The sequence below is a fragment of the Schistocerca gregaria genome, chromosome 3 (assembly GCF_023897955.1).
Source record: "Schistocerca gregaria isolate iqSchGreg1 chromosome 3, iqSchGreg1.2, whole genome shotgun sequence".
In the NCBI taxonomy this organism is placed as follows: Eukaryota; Metazoa; Arthropoda; class Insecta; order Orthoptera; family Acrididae; genus Schistocerca; species Schistocerca gregaria.
In genome coordinates, this window is record NC_064922.1 from 861430469 (window position 1) to 861455240 (window position 24772).

Consider the following 24772-nt stretch of genomic DNA (forward strand, 5'->3'; position numbering starts at 1 on the left):
ACTGCCCCATGAATGGATGCAGAGAGTGAAGGAATCAGGCTGTGCCTAGTACAAAAAGTGCCATGTTGAGCAGACTGTTGGGGGAGAAACAATCTCCATCTTCCTCACACAGTGCTGTACGCTTTGTGCTTCATAATGAGCTTAATAGAGGACTGTGACATTATTTCACATACTAACCTTTACGAACCATGATGACGGTGGTCACTACCTCTGGAAAACAGGCTCCTGCAGCAAGAAAAGTCAGACCCATAACTGAGTCTCGAATGTGGAAAGTATCACCTAAAAATAAAACATTCCTCATCAAATTACATAGGAACATATTATTCTCATTTGCAAATATGAATATAGCTCATAACAGTTTTTTTGTTAGTAAGCAAAATTTTTTACCCTATAATGAAAAAGTTGCTTAATAGAAAAGAAAGAAACATTTCTAGCTGCAATACATAGAGATAAAAGTTTATTTTTAATTTTTTTCATTCTCTGTTGGCATAGGGAATAACTGTCTGCAGTAATATACCTAAACTATTTATTCAGCACAAAATGAACAAAAAGAACATGGCATATAAAATTCTTAGAGAGGCCCATAAAAACCTTATAATTGTGACAGCTTTCCAGAACATTCATCTTTAACTGTATTTGTTGCAAGAAAAGAAACCAGTTTCCAGTCAAATAAAACTGGTAAACCAAGACTCCTTTCTTGAGTTTTGTTTTCTGGTTCTATGATCTTTTATAAGCTGTGTAAACCCAGCAACTTGATTTATGTTGTCTATGCTCTGTTGCTCTGGTTGTTTAATGAGTACAGGATGGTGTTTGCTCGAAAATGTTCACAATATGACAATTTTTGTTTCACTTTCTCACACATTTATCATCCACAAAGCTCTGTTGTTGGATGATGACCACTTTCTTAATTTTGTACAGAAAATAGTGTATAAACCACACCGGCATTCATAAACATACAGAAATCCAGTGGTAAATTACTAAGTAAAGTTTTTTCGAAACGCTGTACAAGAACCAGTGATAGATCTAACAAATCCCTGAAACCTGCTAATTAAGTGTGGCGCAGAGTACACTATGCATCATTGCTCACATACTGTCTTATATTAATGCACCAGATGAAAGTACACTGCAGCAGTCCTTGATGGAAGTCTCCGTGCTCAACACCACTTCCTCTGATGATAATCCAGCCAAAATATTCACAAACTTAAATTAAAGAAAAAATTTGCAAGTACACAGGCATCGAAATTCTTGAGTTTTCATGGATGCTGATACATTGGGTGCAGATCTGACATAGCTATTGCTCATTTATTTGCTCAACTGGGAAAGTCTATTTTGGACAATGTCTGCCTGATTTTTGAAAACCTTGTGTATGAAAAAATGGTAATTTTGGAAACTACATAATCATTTGAAAAACTGATAGGTTAGATTTTGCTACTCAGGATGGACTATATGCAATTAATATTAATGTGTTCTGTGAAAAATGTGGAGGCCTAGGAACTTAGAAAAGTTTATGGAACCATTGCATGCACGGGCACTGGAAATACCTTGCTTATGAGTACAAATGGGATTTTGAAAATTATGGTAAATTACACAAAAATCTTAATTAATGACTTAAACAGTTAATGAAATATGCCACCTTGTGCTTAAAAATTAGGCTAACAAAGCTATAATGGCTAACTGGAATATAACAAGCACAGAGGGAAATTCTGCAATAGAAAATGCTGCTTTTTCTGAATTTTAATGTTAATTACCTCATAATTAGTTCAACAATACTTTAATTATGTTAATGAAAATTTGGTATCCTAGACTCTACAATGTGTGGTGTCATCATTTTGAGATCTATCTATTAGCTCAAAACTGTTATAATTATTATGTCCTGTAGTAGAACATTTCCTCAGGGTGCATACAAGAACACGGAAAAAAAATTAAAGATTTCCCAGTTAAAAATATACTTTTACCTAGGTGAAAATACATTATACACAAGGTGAAAGTAGATTTTTTTCTGTGTTAAGTAACACTACACTTTCCTTTGGAGCTGTAAAACTTATCAAGCTTTGAAATGGTAAAGGTTTTATGCATCAGTGTATAACTTCCTGTCACTGTAGGAAACAAAACCCAGCAAAAAACAATGGATTTAGGAAAGTTCTTTGATGCAAAGCAGAAAGTACACTGCATATTTTCATATTACAGAAGTATAAATACGAATTCTACCATATACAGCACAGTAGCTTCCACTTCCAAAACACTGAAACTGAAATAGCACTGTATGATGCACTTTTGTCAGCCAGTCAAAGCTCCTGCCATGTCATCTCACCAGCCAGTAACAGAAAGTATTCAAATCTTGGTACACATGACATAGTCAGCCAACAGCAACATCACTGTTAAGTGGCATGAACACACAAATTGGAAAAATTAACGTTTTAAATTAATATCATACAGTATGGCCACAAGAAAAACTAAGCTTTCACATGTTATATTTGTCATCAAGATTTTTTTGCTGATTTTCCTTTTTCTCTGAGCTTGTGGTCAGGCAGAATCATAGGAGCATCACTTAAATTGCAGCAGCTGAATATTTGTAACAAGTATGATTATAAATTTCACTGATGTGTACCAAAGATTTCATGAGTTAACCTGGCTAAATACACTTTGACATTTGCTACAAAAACTGATTGTGTATGAAATTGCTCAAGAATTCAGCTCACACTGTTTTTTAAGGATAATTATGCATTTTAGTGTCATTATTGCATTATTTGTAATTTATGAAAGAACTAAAATAAATATGAAAACTAACCTTGAAGCATGTTTTCTTTTAGCCTCTGTTACTCTTTAAAACATGTAAAACATAGATGTGTTAGTAAAATGTTAAAAAACTTCACAAACAGTTGGTCTTCTGGGCCTAAAATTTTTCTGAATGGCTGGTCGTCGAAGCTTTAACTTTTGAATGAGCGTCAAATGATCTATGATTTAAGAAATTCATCACACATTCTCACATGTAACCTAATTCATCTTGTGTAAAAGTAACTTTGCTTTGAAAGTAATGCTTCTCAAACTTCTCAAACCACCATTCGAAATATTTTCCCGTGACCTGTTAGAAATATGAACAGTTGTCATGTCACACTCATCAAAAGCAGTTTTTTGTTACAGTGTGTTCCATAGTCTTTGTCCTAAAGCCTTTGGTACACTGTGCTGCTAGTAGATTTTTTGTCTGCTCTGTGTTTTGTTGCTTAAATAGCATATTTTCTTTGCAACTTAAGTTTTATTTTGCTGCATTTATGTTTTATTGCTGCAGTATTATTTTGCAGAAGTGGACTAAAGTGAAATTCTTTGTTGTAGTGTCACTTTTAACTGTGAAAATTAAAAAACTTAACTGAAAACTCAAAGAGTGCAAATTCCTAGAATTCTAAAAAGTTCCTGCATTTGTCACAGATTTCCCAGTTGTCCTGGGGTGTATACACCCAGTTAATTAGCATAATTTCTAGTAAACATGGTTTTAAACAAAACTAAATCTATTTTTGTATGATGGGAAATCTAGGATGGAATAATGACAATATTATGGAAAGGACAGATTGCTACTCAACACATAGAGGATATGCTGACTTGCGGATAGGTACACTAAAAATACCACTATACATCTCAGCTTTCAACCACAAAGCACGCATACATTCACACAAGTACGTTACACACACACAACTGCTGTCTGTGGCAACTGAGGCTGCAATGTGGTGAGGTTAAGTTGGACACTGGGCCAGGAATTGGGAGGGGTAGCACTGGGCCAGGAATGGGGAGGAGTAGCATGGTAAGGGTGGGAATATGTGCAGTGCTGCTTTTGGGAATATGCATGGATGTGGTGGGGACAGGGCAGATATGTTGGGCACAGATGGGAGGTTTGGAGGGCAGGAACAGAAGGGAAACAGTAAAGGAGAGAAGTAGATGAAGGGGGAAAGACTGGTGGTTGCACTGGTGGAACAGAAGGCTTTGCAGTGCTGCTGGAGTGGGAGTAGGGAAGGGAAGACATAAATGATGGGCAGGGACTAGCAAAGATTGCCAGTAGGGCTATGGGAATGTAGGATATATTTCAGGAAGGGTTTATACCAGCACAGTTCAGAAAAGCTGTTGTTGGTTGGAAAGATACAGATGGCGAATGCTGTGAAGCAGTTACTGAAGTGAAGCACATTGTGTTGGGCTGCATCTTCAGTAACTGGGTCGTCCATCCATCTCTTGGCCTCAGTCTGTTGGCCATTTATGCAGACAGACAGTTTGTTGGTTTTCATACCCACACAGAAAGCACCACTGTGGTTGCAGCTTAGATAGTCACATGACTGCTTTCACAATTGGTCCTGCCTTTAATAGGATAGGAGACGCCTGTTACCAAACTGGAGTAGGTGGTGGTGGGAGGTTGTATTGGAGGGGTCTTGCATCTAGGTCAACTGCTGTGATATGAGCCATTAGGTATTGGGAGCAGGGGTGAAGTAGGGGATCACAAGCATATTGCATAGCTTCAGTAGGTGGCAGAATACCACTGTGGGAGAGGAGAAATATAGCGGGTGGGATATTCCCCACTTCGTGGCATGGCAACAGGTAGTGGAAACCCTGGAGGAGAATGTGACTGTTACTCCAGTTCTGGGTGTTACTGAGTCACAAAGGAGTGCTCCTTTGTGGCTCAACATTGGGATTCTGGGAAGTGTTGGGTGACTGGAGAAATGAGGCATGTGAGGTATATTTCTGTACCAGGTCAGGTAGGCAGTTTCAGTCTGTGAAGGACTCAGTAAACCTCTCTTGTATATTTAGCAAGGGAGTGCTCATCACTACAGATGTAATGGCCATGGATGGCTAAGCTATATGGAAGATACATCTTGCTATGGAATGGATGGAGTTGTTGAAGTGGACATATTTCTGGTGTTTCATAGGTTTTATGTGGATAGAGATACTGGTGTAGCCATCTTTGAGGTGGAGGTCAACATTGAGGAGTGTGGCTTGTTGGGTTAAGGAGGACTAGGTTAAAGGGATGGGGAAGAAAGTTTTCAGTTTCAGAAGGAATGTAGACAGGGTGCCATCATCCTCGGTCCAGATCATAAAGATATCATTAATGAATCTGAACCAGGTGAGGAGTTTGAGATTCTGAGTGGTTAGGAAGGATTCCTCTAAATGGCCCATGAATAGGGTGGCATATGACGGTGTCATGTGGTGCTATTTGCTATACCATGGACTTGTCATGACGATCAGGAAGGATGTAGTAGTTTTGGAGTCAGTCGACTCTTGGAAATGTAGTGCTCAATAGTGGCAAAGCCAGGGGCATAAGGGTTGTTAGTATACAGTGAGATTGGCATCAATAGTGGTGAGCAGAGCATGGTATCAATAGTGGTGAGCAGAGCACCGTGTGGTAACTGTGGAGAGTCGATAGAGAAAATGGGTGGTGTCCTCTATATAAGAAGGTAGATTACATGTAATAGGCTGAAGACATTGGTTCATGAAAGCAGAGAGTCTCTCAGTGGGGGCACAGTAACCGGCCACAATGGAGCATCCTGGGTGGTTGGATTTATGCACTTTAGGAAGGATGTAGAAGACAGGAGTGCAGGGAGTGGTAGGGGTGAGGAGAGGGAGAGGGAGAAACAGAGACTTAGGGGAGAGGTTCTGGACTGGGCCTAAGCTTTATTTGAGGAGAGACTGGAGATCCTGTTGGATTTGTAAGTGGATGAAACTGACAGTTTGCGGGTGAGAAAATCTGATAGCTGGTAGAGTTTTCCTGCTAGACAACCTCTGCAGTTCAAAACCACAGTGGTGGAACCTTTGTTTGGCAGGTAGGACTATAAGGTCAGGATCAGATTGTAGGTGGTGACTTTCAGTTCTTTCTGTGGATGGAAAGTTGGAAAAGATGATGAGACAGTATCTGAGGTCAAGAAATTCTGGAACGTTAAAAGAAGGTGATTTGGAGACAGTGGAGGTGGTTCATGTTTCAACGGAGGAGTGAACTGAGTCAGGAAGGATTCAGCATTGGCTTTGAATTGAGTTTGACTGGTAGCATCTGTGGTGAAAAAGTGTTTCCACTGTAGGGACCAGGAGAAAGAGACAAGATCCTCAACAATTCCAGCATGATTCAATTTGGGAGTGACATAAAAGGTAAGACCTCTTGGAAGGAGTGATACGTCTATGGGACTATGGCTTTTGGAGGAAAGATTCATGATTCTGTTTCAGGTCTGTTTAGGATCTGGATTCTGCATGATAGTGGGAGGGAGTTGCTGAGGGTGTGGTAAATGGAGTAAGACTGCGAGGCAAATTTTGTTGGCTATGAGGAGATGTGGGGGAGATTTGGCAGCTGTTGTAGAGGCAGTGAATAGTGGTACTCCAAGGCAGGAGTAGGGCGTGAACAGGTTGGAGAGTTTTTTGAGGTTGTATTGTTCATGTTGCTCTAGTTCCTCGAGGGAAAGTATTTTTATTTGAGAGGTGGGATGCAGGCATTTGTTATTGCTGAGCAGGAGCATTTTACTGATGTTGAGGAGGTACTGCAAGGAGGTTTGGGTCTGATTTACATGGTTTTGCAGGACTAGGTTCATAAGGGCTATGGACTTGTGAAATTTGGAGAGAAAAGAGGTCATTGTGGAAGGGGGGCTGCAACTGGTGATGGGTAACTTGATGGTAAGGCAATTTGGGGAGCATTCCATGAGTTAGGCAATAATGTAGAAATAGTATGAGAGACATGGTTCTGGCTAATGGCAAGGGAACTCTTCTGTGCTGACACTGTTGGAAGGAGAAAGGGTCCACAGTGGAAGATAAAAACGCATGAAACTAAATAAATTATGACAAAATACATGGCAAAAAACTTGTCAAAATACATAAAAATACATAGGAAAATTCCACAAAAAGGATGGAACAGATGCTGATGAGGGTAAAAGATGAAACCTGTCCAATAGAGAAAGGTAAAAAATGAACTAAAGTTGGCATGAAAACACAATGAGATCAAAGAGAAAAATAAATTAAGGGATGATAATGTAGGATGCAGGTTGGTGGGTGGATTTGTGTGAAAGAGAGTGGACAGCCAATGTAAATGGATTCTAGGACTGGACCAAATAAATCGCATTTTCCTCCAGGGGTTGAACTATCTCTCGCCATGGCCTGAAATGAGGAATATTCTACCCACTATCCTTTCCACCCTTCCCACAGTGGTATTCTGCCACCCGCTGAATCTTTGCAATATCCCTGACCATCCCTGCTCCAACCCCTGCTCCTGACACATTGCCTGATGGCTCATATCCCATTAGTAGACCTTTAAATGTAACAGACCTGTTTAAAAAGCATATTGAACAGATCAGTACCACAGCTCTCAGCTGACTGACGGCAAGTCTTTGCCCAGATTAACAAGATAATTATAATGTCGGAACCCATAATCTCTGCCTTGTGAGTGATGTAATATGAAAATGATTATGAAATACCAATGTATCAAACTTACAGAATTCGGTCAATTTGTAGGAACATCTGAAATTGTCATAAATTTGTCGTATTCTGTTTTAATTATTATATAATGAAACTGTGTCATTCCATTCTGTGGGTTTTCATTTTGTCAGCCAAAAACATAAAGTAATGTTTGAGAGTACATGGAAACTACCATTATCCATATTTGTAGCTAATGCATGTAACAAGAATTGCTATTATTCAAATAATTATGACATTTTTCAAAATAATGAAACCCAATATATGTAAACAAACTTCCAAAACATATTTTCTGTGTAAAAGACAGAATTACTGTTAATACTGGCCAAAAGTTCTTATAAAATGTATATCAAAAACATGGCAGGAACACTGTACATAATTTTGTTACTGTTTAATTAAAGCAATTACTAAGATCATAGTTCATTCTGCATATTTGATGTAAATTCAAGTGACAACATTGTTTTCAGGATGATTTGTTTGTAAGAAACAAGTAATGGTGATTTTAACATTTGTGTCTGTATGTCAAATTAACATGATGAGAATTTTTTTGATTTTAAGTTGGAGAGCTTATGGTTCACTTTTGATTAGATATGTCACTCTGACTAGTAAAATGTTGTAAAATGTATATTGGTATATCCTTTATGTTATTTACTTAATATGATAAATGGATGTACATCCAAATCCTGTTCTTATGAAGAATTTCAGGACATGAAATGACAAGAACTTAAGTATTTGATGTACACTGCTCATCAGAACTGTATATATTTCATTGAGTTTTAATTTTCAACAAGCTAGTATCTTTTTAACTGTCAGGAAATAAAATACCTTTAATGTAAATTTATAGTGGACAGGGGAAAAAGGAGAGGAAAGAGAAGGAACTGATGATATCAGCCACATCAGGACTTAATGCAGAGTCAGCAGCGACAAATGGATATGTGCGCTGGATCAGAATTCGAACCCATGACCTCCTGCTTACTAGGCACTTGCATTAACCTTTGTGCCATCAGTACACAGTGTTATCAAAAGTGTACAGACTATCTCAGCATTCTCACATAGCACCACCTACCTGCAGTCCCTGTCCATGTCTTCCAAGGCTGCCAGTTTCAGATTCCTACAGGAAGCCGAAAAATACTGTGCATCAGCACAAGAGATTGTGCATTCATTGATCATCAAGGCAAATCAGTTATATGAATGCATGGTATCTGTTCTGAGACATCATCAGTACTTCTGTCCACATCAAATGTACCAACCACCAATAATACCTATACTTTGACAGTTTCCACCCATTCTGTACTGAGAAATCCCTTCTGTACAGTCTGGCCATGCATGGTAACCACATCTTTAGTCATGAGCAGTTCCCCTCAAGTATCCTAAAAGTGTCACTGTAGTCTTCATAGACCAAAATTTCTTTTTCCACCTTGTTTAGAAACTGATACCTACAACCTGTTCCATCCCACACACCCACTGCCAGGCCACAAAGGAACACCTACCTCTTGACTCAGTACCACCCAGGACTGGGGCAACTGAATCACATTCTCTGTCAAGATTTCAACTACCTCTCATCATGCCCTGAAATGAGAAATATACTCCCCATCTCTTCCACCACCCATCCAACCTAAACAATATCTTTGTCTGTCCCTATTCCAGTACTGCACCTAGCCCCTTGCCCTATTGATTACATCCCTGCAAATGTCTTAAAAGCAAGATCTGTCACACACATCCTCCCACTAGCCTCTAATTCACCCATGTCACTGGTGCTTGTATCCCATCAAGGGCAGGGCTACCTGTGAAAGCAGCCATGTGAGCTACCAGCCTAATGGCAATCACAGTGCAGGATTCTATGTGCACAAAAGCATTAACAAATGATCTGCCTGCATGAATGGCCACCGTCAAACTGTGGCCGAGAGACAGTTGGACCATCCAGTTGCTGAACTTGCTGCCCAACACAATGTACTCAACTTAAATGACTTTTTCACGGCGTGTGCAATCTTTATTCTTCCCAAGGACACCAGCTTTTCTGAACCGCGTAAGTCCAAACTCTCCTTACAACACAGTCTTCATTCCCATAAGCCCAGAGTTCAATCTTTGCATGTCCCTGTCCTCCACCTACTTACCACTCCATTCTTAAACATGCCTCAGCCAATGCACCTGCATCATCTCAGAATAGCTCTTGCATACTATGTCCTCAATTATTTGTTTCATGTACTCCAATCTCTGCCTTTCCCTGCAGTTTTTATTCTTTACAGCTCCCTCTAGTACCATGGAGGCTATTCCCTGATGTCTCAATATGTGTCCTATCATTCTGTCTGTTCTTGTTGTCAACCTTCCACATGTTCCATGCTTTGCTAATTCTATGGAGAATATTCTCATTCCTTATCCTGTCTTCTCACCTGATTTTCGACATTCTTCTGTAGCACTACATCTCAAATGCTTTGATTGTCTTCTTTTCCAGTTTTTTTCTCAGTTCATGATGTATTTCCTCATACACTGTGCTCTGAAAACACATTCTCAGAAATGTCTTCCTCAGATTAGGGCCAAATTTTGGTACTAGCAGACTAATCTTTGCCTGTGCTTTTTATGTCCTCTTTGCCTTATTCATCATGTGTTAGTTTGCTTCCTACGTATCAGAATTCCTTAACATCATGTGTTTCATGGTCTCCAATTCCAATGATAAGTTTTTGACAAATCTTTGGTTTATTCTCAGTCCATATGCTGTACTCATTAATGAAGATAGCAATACACCTAGTAGCCCACTATCCTGACCCTACCCCGTCTCCACCTGCTCCCACAGGCAGCACTGCTATCCTCCCCCTCCCTTCCCCCTGCCTCTTCTCTACCCCCACTACCCCCTCTCCACCCCTGCCCCCAGCAAAGGCTGCAGCTCACCTCAGAACCAGCTGCAGTCAGGCCTCAGTGCCTAGAGACAACAGTGGCCATGTGTACGTGAATTCATTGTGTGTGTGTGTGTGTGTGTGTGTGTGTGTGTGTGTGTGTTCTGTCTATGTCTGACAATAGACTTAGTTGATATATTAAAAACAAAGATTCCAAGACTTACCAAGCGGGAAAGCGCCGGCAGACGGGCACAATGAACAAAACACACAAACACACACACAGAATTACTAGCTTTCGCAACCGATGGTTGCTTCTTCAGGAAAGAGGGAAGGAGAGGGAAAGACGAAAGGATGTGGGTTTTAAGGGAGAGGGTAAGGAGTCATTCCAATCCTGGGAGTGGAAAGACTTCCCTTAGGGGGAAAAAAGGACAGGTGTACACTCGCACACACACACATATCCATCCGCACATACATCTCAAACCAACACTTTTTCGACTTTTTTCACACCTTTATCTCTCCCTATATAAATTGCTCATCTCAAACCAACACTTTTTCGACTTTTTTCATACCTTCATCTCTCCCTATATAAATTGTGTATGTGCGGATGGATATGTGTGTGTGTGTGCGAGTGTACACCTGTCCTTTTTTCCCCCTAAGGGAAGTCTTACCGCTCCCGGGATTGGAATGACTCCTTACCCTCTCCCTTAAAACCCACATCCTTTCGTCTTTCCCTCTCCTTCCCTCTTTCCTGAAGAAGCAACCATCAGTTGCGAAAGCTAGTAATTCTGTGTGTGTGTTTGTGTGTTTTGTTCATTGTGCCTGTCTGCCGGCACTTTCCCGCTTGGTAAGTCTTGGAATCTTTGTTTTTGATATATTTTTCCCATGTGGAAGTTTCTTTCTATTTTATTTACAATAGACTTAGTTGGATAGCTGAATAATATTTAGTAGTCTTTTACCAATGTGCCCATCTGCTACTCAATGTCTGCTCTATGTGGTTAATAGCAACCTTTACTTATACTTTTTATGAACTGTGGGTTGTTGGCCAGTTCTTGATGTGCAACTCAGAAAGATTACATATGTGTAATAACTGCATATGGGTGTGCAATTTCCTTATGTGAGAGTAAATTTGCCAGTATATTATATTGGATGGAGAGTCATCAACAAATATAGAAGTTGCTTCGGTTGTGCCACAAGTAAGTGTTTTGGGACCCTTGCTGTTCATGTTGTATATTAATGACCTTGTGAATATTGTTAATTGTAACCCCAGACCTTAATTATCTATATGAAGTACTGTCTGAAGGAAGCTATGTAAATATTCGGTTGGATATTGATAAGATTTCAAAGTGGTGTAAAGATCAGCAACTTGCTTTAAATGTTAATAAATATAAAATTGTGCACTACACAAAATGTAAAAACATAGTATTCCATGACTATAGTGTCAGTGAGTCACAGCTGGAACTGGTCAACTCATACAAATACCTGGGTACAACACTTTTTAGGCACATAAAATGGAATGGTCATTTAGGCTCAGTCACACAGATTTATATTTGCATAAGAATTCCAACCATCATCCACATAAAAGAGAGGTCTCATTAAAAGTCTTGTTGATAGAGCCAAAAGAATCTGCAAGCTGGAACACCTGGAAGCTGAATTAAAACATCTGAAGCAGGCTTTCAAGAAGAACGGCTATTCAGACAAGGAAGTTAATAGGTTTCTGCAACCTAATAACAGTAAGAAAAAAGACAACAATAGAACAAAGCAATGGAAGAATAACGTTTCTCTCCCTTTTATCAAAAAAGTTACTGATCAGGTGAGCAAGAATTTACCAAAGTATGACATCAGATCAGTTTTTAGACCAACTAAGAAAATATGTCAATTATTCCAAACTGGAAAGGAGAAATGCCCTCCTCTGTCAACAAGTGGTGTTATGAAATTCCATGTAGTTGTGGAAAGGTATACATTGGAACTATCAAGGGAAGCATGAATACAAGAATGAACTGAAGACTACCACCTGCTTTGCACAAAATTCCATTTTATATCCCTACAAAGTGTTACAATCAGGTATTTGAATGAGCTGACTGATTCCAGTAGTGACTCACTGATATTGTAGTCATAGGACACTATGTTTTTTTGCTTCATGAACTGCACAGTTTTACTTTTCTGAACCTTGAAAGCGAGTTGCCAATCTTTGCATCATTTTGAAATCTTATCAAGAGCTGACTGAATATTTATGTAGCTTCTTTCAGATACTACTTTATTATCGATAACTGCATCATCTTGCAAAAAGTCTGAGGTTACTGTTAATGTTGTCTGCAAGACCATTAATATATGACATAAACATCAGGGGTCCCCACAGACTTCCCTGGGACACACCTGAAATTACATCTACATCTGATGACGACTCTCAATCCAAGTTAACATGCTGCGTTCTCCTTACCACAAAGTCCTCATACAGTCAAAAATTTCACTTGATACCGCATATGATCAAACATTTGACAATAAGCATAGGTTTGGTACTGAATCAAATCCTTTTCAGAGATCAACACTGCATCTACATGACTGCTTTGATCCAAAGTTTTCAGCATGTCATGTGAGAAATGTGTGAGTTGAGTTTCACATGATTGGTGTTTTCAGAATCTATGCTAGCTGACATTGAGAAGGTCATTCTGTTCAAGACACCTCATTATGTTTGAGCTCAGAATATGTTCTAAGATTGTACAACAAATCAATGTCATGGATATTGGACAGCAGTTTTGTGGACCACTTCTACTATCCTTCTTATGGATGGGTGTGAACTGTGCCTTTTTCTAAGAACTGGGCACTTTTTTTTGGTCAAGGGATGTATGATAGTTACAAGAGGGGCTAACTCAGCTGCACATTTCGTATAGAATCTGATATGGTTTTTGTCAAGCCCTGGAGCTTTGTTCAGTTTTAATGATTTCAGGTGTTTCTCAACGCCACCGATACAATTATTTATTTCATTCATCTTTTCAGTGGTACGAGAACTGGGTTTTCCTTTGTAAAAGAACATTTGAAAACACAGTTAAGCATTTCAGCATTTGCTTTGCTATCCTCAATTTCAGTTCCTGTCTCATGCGTTAGGCACTGGGGACTAATTTTGATGCCACTGACAGCCTTTACATATGACCAGCATCTCTTTGAGTTTTGTGAAATATCATCTAACAATATACTGCTATTGTAGTAACTGAAGGCATCACACATTGCTTTCTTGGCAGCCAAATGTGTTTTATTCAGCATATCTCTATCTGTAGCCCTTCACTTTGTTTTACACCTAATATTCAGTAATCTCTGTTTCTTTAGTAGTTTCTTTGCAGTGACTGTATACCATGGAGGTTCCTTCCCATTATGGACTGTTCTGCTGGGTACAAATTTATGCAGTGCATGGTCAACTATTCTTTTAAACTTGAGCCAGGGTTCCTCTACATGCTTCTGCCCTGTGCTGAAAGTTATGAAAGTTATGACACTACTGATTTTTTATCTACTTTTTTATCTACTTTATTGAACATATATATCTTTCTGCTTGTTTTAGTTGTCCATTGGACTTTGGTAATCCTTGTTGCCACAACCACGTCATGGTCACTGCTACCAGTTTCGATGAGGGCATCCTCGAAGTGGTCAGGTCCTTTTGTTGCCATTAGATTCATATATTTTCACCATGAGTGGGGCTTCTAACTATCTGTTCCAGGCACTTTTCAGAGAAGGCATTTAGTAATGTTCCACATGATGTTTTATCATACCCACCACTAACAAAACTGTAGTTTTCCCAATTAACTGTTGGTTGATTACAGTCTCCAGCAAAGATAACAGTGTTATTGCGGAGCTTATGTACAAGTGAACTGATGTTTTCTCTAAAGTTTTTGGTTACATAAGGAGATGTGTCTGGTGGACAGTAGAAGGATCCAATTATTATTTTGAGCCCACCCCTAACACTGAGTCTTGTCCAGACAGTCTCACATATAGCTTTAATTTCTGTCTCGGTGGACCTGAGATTCTTGCCTACTGCAACAAAAACACCACCTCAATTTCCTGTATCCTGTCCTTTTGAGGTACACTCAGATTACCCCAAAAATCTTACTGCTATCAATTTCAGGTTTCAATCTGCTTTCAGATCCTAATATTATGTGAGCTTTGCATTTCATGAGTGTTTCAAACTTTGTTGTGAATGCTTTGGCAATTTACCATTAGAATTGTAATACTCTCTTCTGTGGGAGGCATTTCTTTTGATCTTACACTGATATTCTGGGTTTCCTACAGCTATCATTATCTTGATTGGATGGATAGGTGCTGAAGCTAAAAAACTGTTGTGCACACCCCACACAATATCAGCTACCTGAATAGCAGCGTCTGATCTTTAATGCAAACCCAGCCCATTTAGGAGGACCTTACAGTTCTCAACCCTCTGGCGCAAGTCCAAGAAGTCGGAGTCTAGCTTGTCATAGCATCTATGAAGTCTCTGGTACAGTTCTTCCATTCAACTCAGAACCAAAGGACCACGATTAGTTCTGGGGACAATGCTGCAAATTGTGAGTGTTATGCACAAGTCTGCCTGTCTCTGGAACAACCCAAGTATGACCTCAGAGCCAAGATGACAGGCATCATTTGTTCCAATGTGTGCCACAATCTGCAGTTGGTTGAATCCTGTTTCCTCAATGGCTGCTGGAACAGCCTCTTCAACATTTGAATGTGACCATCAGGCATACATACTGAGTGCACCTGGTGCCCTTTCCCATCCTTGCTGATATTTACCTAAGAGGTACATCATTCGCCATACGTTTGAACCACTGATGATGCCTACCCTTTTGTGTTTGCTTCTCTGGACGCTGTAGAAAACAGGTTTCCCCAAAACAGGTCAAGGGATTCCCACTGGCTGTTTAATTTTCAGTGAAAGACAGCACATCCAACTTGTTGGTTATGAGGATCTGTACTACACCCCGAGTCCTCCCTGGTCCCTGTACACCTTGTTCAGAACGCCTAGACCTGCCAATGAAATGCCACTCATGATCAAGTGGATGAGTGGTGACAGATTCTGTACTTCCTGCAGGGGAGACAGGATCCACAGGAGAGGATAGTACTTGAGGTACATCTGGTACCAGGATCACAGGTACATGACTCTCAGGAGCCTTCCCATCACAAAAGTTCATAGCAGCTGCACTTGAATATCAACCAACTGTGATCGAGAACAGGATTCACAGTGGGGTTGAATTTTGACTGATGTAATGTATTATGGGGCAGTGAACAAAGAACTATAAATTAAACCTGATGATTATCATTTGATCTCTTGAGCTAAAAAGTTGCTAATTTCCTGTAAGAACTGGAACAAAAATGCAAAATGAGATTTCTGTCAAGGCAACACAAAACCTATGGTAAAAATTACTAGTTTCCTAAAACATTCTGAGGTTAATTATAATTATTAGCAAACTCAAAAATGAAGATGATTTATGATTAATGTAGATAATTATAGGGCTACTCCTCTTTTATGGAAAACTAGATGTAACACAATATGTTAGTTAGAATATCTGCTACAGTAACTAAATCACAAATGCCAACTTACTGCAAATTACTCGTAGTTTATGTAAAGGACAATGGTATCTCCCAAAAATTCCAAAAAATGAACAATTATTTACATTGATATATGATTAAATACCTGAGTGATACATTCTTTGGCAGAAGCTGTGAACCTCAAATGATAATTTGCTATGGAATTACTTACATATCGGAAATACTCATACTGGTAACTTATGAAAATATAGTTTTGTAAGTGTCCAGAAGTCTCAATAATAATCTATTTCTCATGTAAATTATATAATGAAACAAAAGAATGGTTGTTTTGAATGAGGACAGGCCTACTGTTCTTCAAAATTTTAAAAGAGCACAATTAGTTTAAGCCTACCTTTGACGATAACAGTACTAGCACGTGTTCGAAATTTTACAGTATATCACAATACACAGAGATATAGTTAAAATTAATGAAATATTATGCAGAAGCAATTCTGTGTACACTTCTGCACTGGCATGCCAAAGAAGGACATTGAAGCATGAGTTTATCTCAGTCAAAAACTCTAAAATGTGCAGCACCAACAAAGCACGTCTTCGGGCTGTTGTACACTCTCTTGCTCCGAACCTCTTTTAAACAGTGAATTGTATACCATATGTAATTGCAAATATGTATGTTCAAAATATTGTTGTAATTGGTGTCTTGTTTCATTGCTTTCCAGATCCATATGTTGAAAGTTAATAATATCTGAATCAAAAAAAGTGGATTGCTTAGTGGCCATGAAAAGAAAAGCAACTGGAATATGGCCTAAACTCACAGATTTGTAAAATGTGTATGAAGCTATAACTTTTGGGATTTTAAATATTTCTTCATCAGCAAATGGTATGTAATCTTCTACTTTGTGTGTGTCTCTGAATAAAGGCTTGCAATCACTTTTTGTTTTCTTCTGTAACTGATTGCTATAATTTCTCATACTTTTGTATCATTTAATTTCCCAAGCCCATTTTTTAATTATTATTTACTGTTTTAATGAATAAGATTCAATAAAGTTTATAAAATTATATGTTTTCCTACTGTCACTAATAGTTTAACATTCATGTTGAATGAAATTATATTAAAGTTTTGATATCTGGATATTACTTATGAGCAAAATACATTAAAAATGGTTTAATCTCATGAACTTTCTTATCCATCTACAAGATCCCTCACTTTATTTGGAAAGTTAATTATAACTTAGACAGAGATGTCAAGGAGCTTACCGATTACAGTAATCATCCATGAGACAAAATATGCATTTAATCCAATCCAGACAATACACATGAAGAAAGTAAGAGGGAAAAGCTTGCGGAGTTTGGGCTTGCTGCTGTCAGGAATTGTAACTTTGAGCAGTAGTAGTGCTGGCCAGCAGAGAAGCCAATACAGCTTGCCATACCACTTGGCCCCTGCTGGTGGGTGTCGGAGGGACTGTGCTGTAAAGGAAAAAAACAAGAGTGAGGTCTGTCGACAAACAGGTTCCCAAGTTGAGGCATTGCACTGTTTTGAGGAATGAGAGTCGTGAACACCTTTTATGAAAGCTGTAAGTTTATGGATTACATAATATTTTATTCATTTTTGTAAATCTAGAATAGTCAACCCTGTATCTTAATCCATTATCTGGCCATTTGTTTGTGCAAAATCATGTAGAAGCTATCATTGTCATGTAAAACACCACCACTGATTACCTTTGTATGGTGTGAACTTCACAAATATATCTTAGCATATCATGTCAGTTGGTTGAAGATACAGCATCACTGTACTTGTGCTTCCATTTAAAATTAGCTCACAGGCATGATTCAATTTCTGAGCATTAAATTAGAAGGAAAAACATTCACTCCTGTCCACTACTTAAATACACTACTCACATGAAAGATACACTATTCACATGAAAGAATGAAACATACAGTGAAAAGAAAAAAAGTCTTGGGCATCTCTACAGATAAAACTGACATATAAAAATAAATGAAAAATGACAAAGTTATATCCATGCACTACTCAGTTAGTGGATATTTGAGTGGATAATAATGTACTGTCATATATGCTTTTTCAATAAATGTAAGCTTAAAATCAAAGTATTTTGATATGTTAAAATAATTTAGTTCTTCAGATACAATCTCATATAATTTTTTGACGAAAGGCTTTGAGCATCCTTTTCATCAGGTCACTATGCAGCACAGAAGGGGCATCTGTTGTCCTCCTGTACTATACATAGTGAACTGACTGACATGGCTGAAACTGTCTATATAAAAACATCAATGAGATTATGTCTCAATGTAAAAATCATGTAAGAATTCCCATCCCTGCAGTTAGCAAGGGTTGTGAAGCAGCTATCAAATTTTCAAAAAGGGGGGAGGACCTGTTACATGACTTAGGGATTCTATTGCTATTAGAATCAATGGAAGTTGTTATAAAATACATAAAAAAGACACACACAAAAGCTATCGCATCCTTACTGGAGTGAACGTTCAATGACAGCCAGTGATTTTGTGATTTCTATCATAATCATCTCTAGATGTTAGGAATGCTGCATTACATAAAATACAATAGATGACAATTTAAGTGTAAGATTTGCATTGTGTTCGGCTACTTCTCAGAGACATTTACTAGTAATTGAAAAAGCCATTATTGTGTGAAGGTAATGTTGGATGATACACATGACTGGGATGGCTGGGTGTCATGGAACATTCACTCTAGTAAGGCTGTGGTAGTTATTTGTGTGTGTTTTTTACTTGTTTTGTAACAACTCCCATTGATTGTAATAGCAGTCGAATCACTAAGGTAAATAATGGGTGTTTCCCCCTTTTGAAAACTCAATAGCTGATTCACAACCCATGCTAATCTGAATTACATGGATGGGAATTGTTTTTACAACGTATCCTCTGAGTCTATAATCCTACTGGCCTTAATCTCTTTTCCTCTGATATTTTGCTCTGTCTCCTGCTGCCAATCCTCTCATCCCTTCATCATGTGCCACATGCAAGATCCTCTGTTCGCTGATGTCAAATTCCTGTCTTGTACACTTTCTGCTTCTCCTGCCTAGCTGTCAGCCACTGCTCATCTCCTTTTTCCCCTCACTCTCTATTTTTTGCCCTCTGTAGACCATAAACAGAGTAAGAGCCACTGTAAGTTGCACACTGAGTATATCCTGATAATGAAAGCCGGACAGTCTACAATGAAAGCAAGGTTTTGTATGTATAGTGATGCAAGTTAATGAGTGCTTCATACAGTGTGGAACACATGCTTACTGGTTGCCTGCTCAACCTATAACTGTGTGAAAGGGATGTCCCACAAGACATGCCTGTTACATTTCTTACAGCCAGAGATGGTGGCTGTCATAGTAATGAGGTGCAACATCTTTGAATCACTACCAATACCTGCTGTGGGTGGGGATACTAAATCCCTCCCCCTCGATATCGAGGGAGGCTGGGTTTGTGCCGTTGCCAGTCCGGAAGGGTGGGAGGCACAGTTGAGGTCCCCGCCAAGAGATCTAGCATCATAGCCTTGTCTGCTACTGCATGGACACAGGGACAATGGAGTTGGCAGATAGAATTCTGCACCAGTACAACTGACACTAGAAGAGGCTTGGGCAAGGAGAATGACTCTGTTTGTGGGCTCCCAAACAATGGCCCACATATCTGCATGCTTTCAGCTGGGGTAACTGGGAAGCAGGTGGTACAGGAAAGTGTGCTGCATGGGGCTATGGCTAATGGCATGGTGGGTGGTTGCTGGGATGTTAGACATCTGGGTTGGAGATGACAGTGGGAGCGGAAGCACCATTTATAACTGCAGTCACAGCTGGAGCTAGTTTTGGTGCCAGGTTATGAGTTTGTGACCATCTGTGTTGTCAAAAAGCTGACACCACCTGTGACCTAAGACAAACCTTTGGGTCCACTCCATATGCCAGCCAAATTTACATGCCCAGACACAGGTGCCCTGTGCATAGGCAGACCTGTACTTGGGCTGAGACACAGGAGATCTAACTGAGTTGCAGTAATTGTCATTTATTGTGATGTGGACTGTATTATAAGTAAAAATGTAATATGCAACAGAATAAACTTCAAACACAAACCAAAATCATTATACTTGTTTGATAACTACTTCTATGCCCTATATTTTTTTAAATGTGTATAACGTGCATACATACATGTGTTTCACTGCTGTTCAGTATAAACCACTATGCATAAACAAGAATTACTGGTAGCAAACACCAGTACAAAAGACTATCGTAAAAATTATCTGTATGTTATCCAATTTTACAGTGTCAACAGACATTACGAGTTTAAACTAACTCATTCAACATTACAGTGAGAGAACGCATTAATGATCCATTGAACAAGCTAACAATTAGCAATCTTCTGTGAATAACTCAACAGAATGCCAGCCGATAATGTCAAAAACCACCAATATCTTGACAGGTAACCCTCTCTTTCATTTTAAGGCTTATCCAATTCGTGCCATGAAAATGTCAGGGGTCTACATGTCAAAATACTGGAGTTTTTAACGAATTTATCCAGCCGCAATCTCGCAAGTAACACAACAGGCTGGAAAAGCTTAACTTCTCCTTGGGCAATGTGTTGAACATTATAGTCTGAATAATTCACAGGCTACATATTCCTTTCCAATAAAAGCAAGGAAATTCTCTTGCACTGTGTATGAAATTGATATTCTCACAAAAACATTTATAAGCCACAAGTCTTTAAAACCAAGAAAGATCACTAGTCTGTTTCAAAGTCTACATTGTAATACAATCTACTATCTGAGTCCATGGCTGAACCATCTGATTGTCTATTTAGGATGATATGTTCAAGGCTTTTATCCATCTTCACCTCCCTATGAAAGTCTTATTTTTGAAACTTTTCAGCGTGACTCACACAGTGTGCCCACGCTGAAGGGCGAATGCTGTCCATTGCTTCAAGCACAAGCATTTCAGTGACTTACCTTGACTGTTTTGCCTTTTTCCCCCATAGCTTGTAACATGTGCACAAATTAATTCTATCAGATTATACTCACAGTAACAGGCGCGTAAACGCAAAACTGTGTGACCACATTCACATTCAAGAACGTCAAATTTGTACATTACATTGCATGACTTTTATAAATTAATGAGCTGCAAGTGTTCAGCATGAGTCTGGCTTATATTGTCAGGAATAGTTTTATTTTTCAGCCAGAGCACAATATCCCATTTCTTGGTGCTCATACTTGGACATTTCTCTCTAACAGCTGAACGATAACTGACGTGGTAATAACAATGACCGACTTTGATTCTAGGTATGGCAAGACTTCCTCAGTGAATCACTTCTTGAAAGTGACAGCATTCATTTCTGAATGGTAGTCACTGCTGTTTTTCTTACATCTAAATACAAATTTACTCTGATGACCAAAATCAGAAGAAGAGCTAGCATGGAGAATAAGTATCCAAGAACCTGTTGCTAAAGGAACTTTAAAACCGCCAGAGCCATCACCCATTTTCCAGCAGGTATTCATGCAACAATTCTGATTATCCATGTTTCATCAAGGTAAAACACTGTAGAACTACCTCCTCCTCTTGTATTGCGCATCTTTATAATAAATGTGCTTCGTGCTGCTTCTATATCACTTCTTTCAATTAAAAACTCTCTTCTTAACATGTTTAAAACCAATGTATTTTAAAATTCTTTACATTGATGAAATGCTACCTTTGAAGCCAATTTGCTTAGGCATAATTGTAACAAGTTTTTGTGATTTTGGATATTTCCTTTTATGCACATTTCAAACACAGGGTGTGTTAAAACATTATTGTAAAAACCCTCTATTTGTGCTACAGGTTTCTTGTGATGTCGATGATTTTCAGCAACACAAAATTTCCTGAGTTTTCTACGGCTCTGAAACTTTTGTTCACTATTCCCTGTACAGCTCTGACACTTTTGTTTACTATTCTCTGTACGGTTCTCTTCCCGACGCATGCTTTTGCAGTTCGTTCTTGAGTCAGGAAAATGTCAAAAACAGAAATATCAGTATCAGATTCAAATTTGAAGTCATAAATGTAGGACATAAACCACCTAGACTGCTTGTGAAGCATTTATCTCTACATGATTACTCTGCAGTTCATAATTAAGTGCCTGGCTGAGCGTTCATAGAACCAGCTTTAAGCTCTTTCTCTACCATTCCCCTCTGGAACAGCACACATTAAACACAAACGCTTTTATCTTTCCATCCAAACTCTAATTTCTCTTACTTTTTTATGATGAACATTCCTCCCTATGTAGGCGGTCCAACAAAGTATTTTCACACTCTGAGGAGAAAGTTGGCAACTGAAATTTCATGAGAAAATCCTGTCACAACGAAAAACACCATTGTTTTGATGATTGTCACCCCAATTCATGTATCATATCTGCGGCAGTCTTTCCCCTATTTTGCAAATATACAAAACGAGATGCTCTTCTTTGAACTTTTTCAATCAATTCTATCTCCTGTGGATCCCATCATGACAGCAATATTTCAGAAGAAGGCGGAAAAGCATAGTGTAAGTAGTCTCTTTAGAGGACCTGTTGCATTTTCTAAGTGTTCTACCAATAAATCGCAGTCTTCAGTTTGGTTTCCATGCAACATTATCAATGTGATAGTTGCACTTTAAGTTAGTCGTAACTATAATCCATAAGTGTTAAGCTGAATTTACAGCACTTAGAATCGTGTGTTTTATCCTGTGAACCAAATTTAGTGGTTTCCTTTTAGTAATCAATTGGATGACTTCAGATTTATTATTTAGAGCCAACTGACATTTTTCTCACCTTACAGATATCTTGTCTAAGTCGTTTTCTAATCAATTTTAATCCCTGGTGACTTTATAAGACGGTAAATCACAGCATCATCTGCAAACAGTCTAAGAGGGCTGCTCAGATTTTGTCCTAAATTGTTTATTAGCTCAGGAACAGAGGAGCACCTATAACACTTCCATGCAAATGCCAGATACTTGATGGTTTTTTGTCGATAATTACATACATTGATTTTGATGACAGGAAATCACAAAACCAGTTACACGACTAAGATGATACTCCATAGGCACACAATTTAATTAAATTTGCTTGTGGGGAACTTCACGTTTATTGCTGTCACATGACATTTTCATTTGGAAATCACACTAAAACATTTACAGATACGCTTTCACAGTTATACTGCTACATCTGAATGAATAATTCAGTTGCTCTGTGAATGAAACTGCATTGTCACAAAATACAGCAACAGTGCAACAAGTGGTAGAGAGATTCTTGTAGTCCAGTTTGTAACTTGCGGCTAGCCACTCGTAAAGAGGGTGAATCTTATTGGGTACTAGCAGTTAATGGCACTTTGACCATGAGCTAAGTGTTCAATGATTTGGACCACACCTAGCACTGCTGGTCCGATCACTACGTATTTCGCAGTAGTTGTCAACATCCCGTACTTCCATATAAAATCTTTAATTGGTATTAATAACCAATGTTGTGTGTAGTGCATCACACTGGTAGGATAATATGTTGCTGCTATAACCAAATATGGACATTAAAGGGCCAAAATTTTTGCCACAATTTGTGACTTGACTGTACATGGCGAGAATGTGTGACGCGAGACTTAGCCATTTTCCATGAGAACAGTTACATTTTGTTGACTGTACATGAGTTAAAATGCAGAATATTAAGGTGTTTCGAATATGCCAGTAAACTCCTCGTTTCTTTAAAGAATCGAGCTACCATGTGTAAAACAACTTTAAACTTCTGATTACTTTAGAAATGAGTGGGTGTATTAAATATTTTATTTTAAGTACATAAATGGGGAAAAATGTTTAGAAAAGGTTTGAAATTATCTTTAAAGTGTCTTTGAAATTGCTAAATGCACTTAGCAGCTGAAGTAAGGTAACTCATTTTTAACTATTATTGTTAAATGAAGATTTCTTCATTCAGATGAAAGGACCATTGCCAGGAAGCAGAGCATTTGCTGCTTAGCAGTGTTCCATGTTTTAAATGGCCACATTTGAATAAAAATGCCACTTGTGGAACACAAACACTAAATATGAATATAATAGAGGGAAACATTCCACGTGGGAAAAATATATCTAAAAACAAAGATAATGTGACTTACCAAACAAAAGCGCTGGCAGGTCGATAGACACACAAACAAACACAAACATACACACAGGAAAGAGGGAAGGAGAGGGAAAGACGAAAGGATGTGGGTTGTAAGGGAGAGGGTAAGGAGTCATTCCAATCCCAGGAGCGGAAAGACTTACCTTAAGGGGATAAAAGGACAGGTATACACTCGCACACACACACACACACACACACACACACACACACACACACACACACACACACACACACACACACACACACACACACACACACATGCACACACACACACACACACATATCCATCCGCACTTACACAGACACAAGCACAAATGTGTGTAAGTTTGTGTTTGTTTGTGTGTCTATCGACCTGCCAGCGCTTTTGTTTGGTAAGTCACATTATCTTTGTTTTTAGATATACAAACACTAAATAGTTTTACAGCAACGTTAAATTATTTCATTTCTTTCCTGATTTGGTTTCAAAGTGAAATCCTCACAAACTTTGCACACAGTTGAAATCGTGTGGCTCTCTTCTTAATCCTAGAACGATTACACTTTGCGAGATGTATCCCATATTTCAGAATATTTTTTAAGCCCGTCAGTGAACAGTTCCATTTCCAAATGGGCTGTATCTGTGGGAGGCTGACAGCAGCCATTGCTGGGGTTGTCAACATGTGTACAACAGCCATTTCATGGTGATGAGTGAGATAATAGTGATGCACCATTGCTCGGCAAGCACAATTCTCTCACCGTGTAACTGCTGTAGTGTGTGGCTCTGTTGTTTCACATGCACTGCTGAAACGCAGGAGAAAATGTTGCTGAGAACTCGTGATAATAAACCCTTTGAGGCCATCTGATACTGACAGTTGGTCATTTCAACATGTCAGTGC

General features: G+C 38.8%; 1 protein-coding gene across 1 annotated transcript in view; it reads right to left on the reverse strand.

Annotated features, from left to right (window-relative positions):
- Positions 1-24772, reverse strand: part of LOC126354814 (sodium/potassium/calcium exchanger 4-like) — a 132615-nt gene that overhangs the window by 10850 nt on the left and 96993 nt on the right. Inside the window, exons 7-8 of the mRNA XM_050004753.1 lie at positions 17028-17237; positions 178-279 (exon numbers count right to left, since the gene is read on the reverse strand). Coding sequence (XP_049860710.1) covers positions 178-279; positions 17028-17237 — 312 coding nt within the window. The remainder of the gene's footprint in view (positions 1-177; positions 280-17027; positions 17238-24772) is intronic.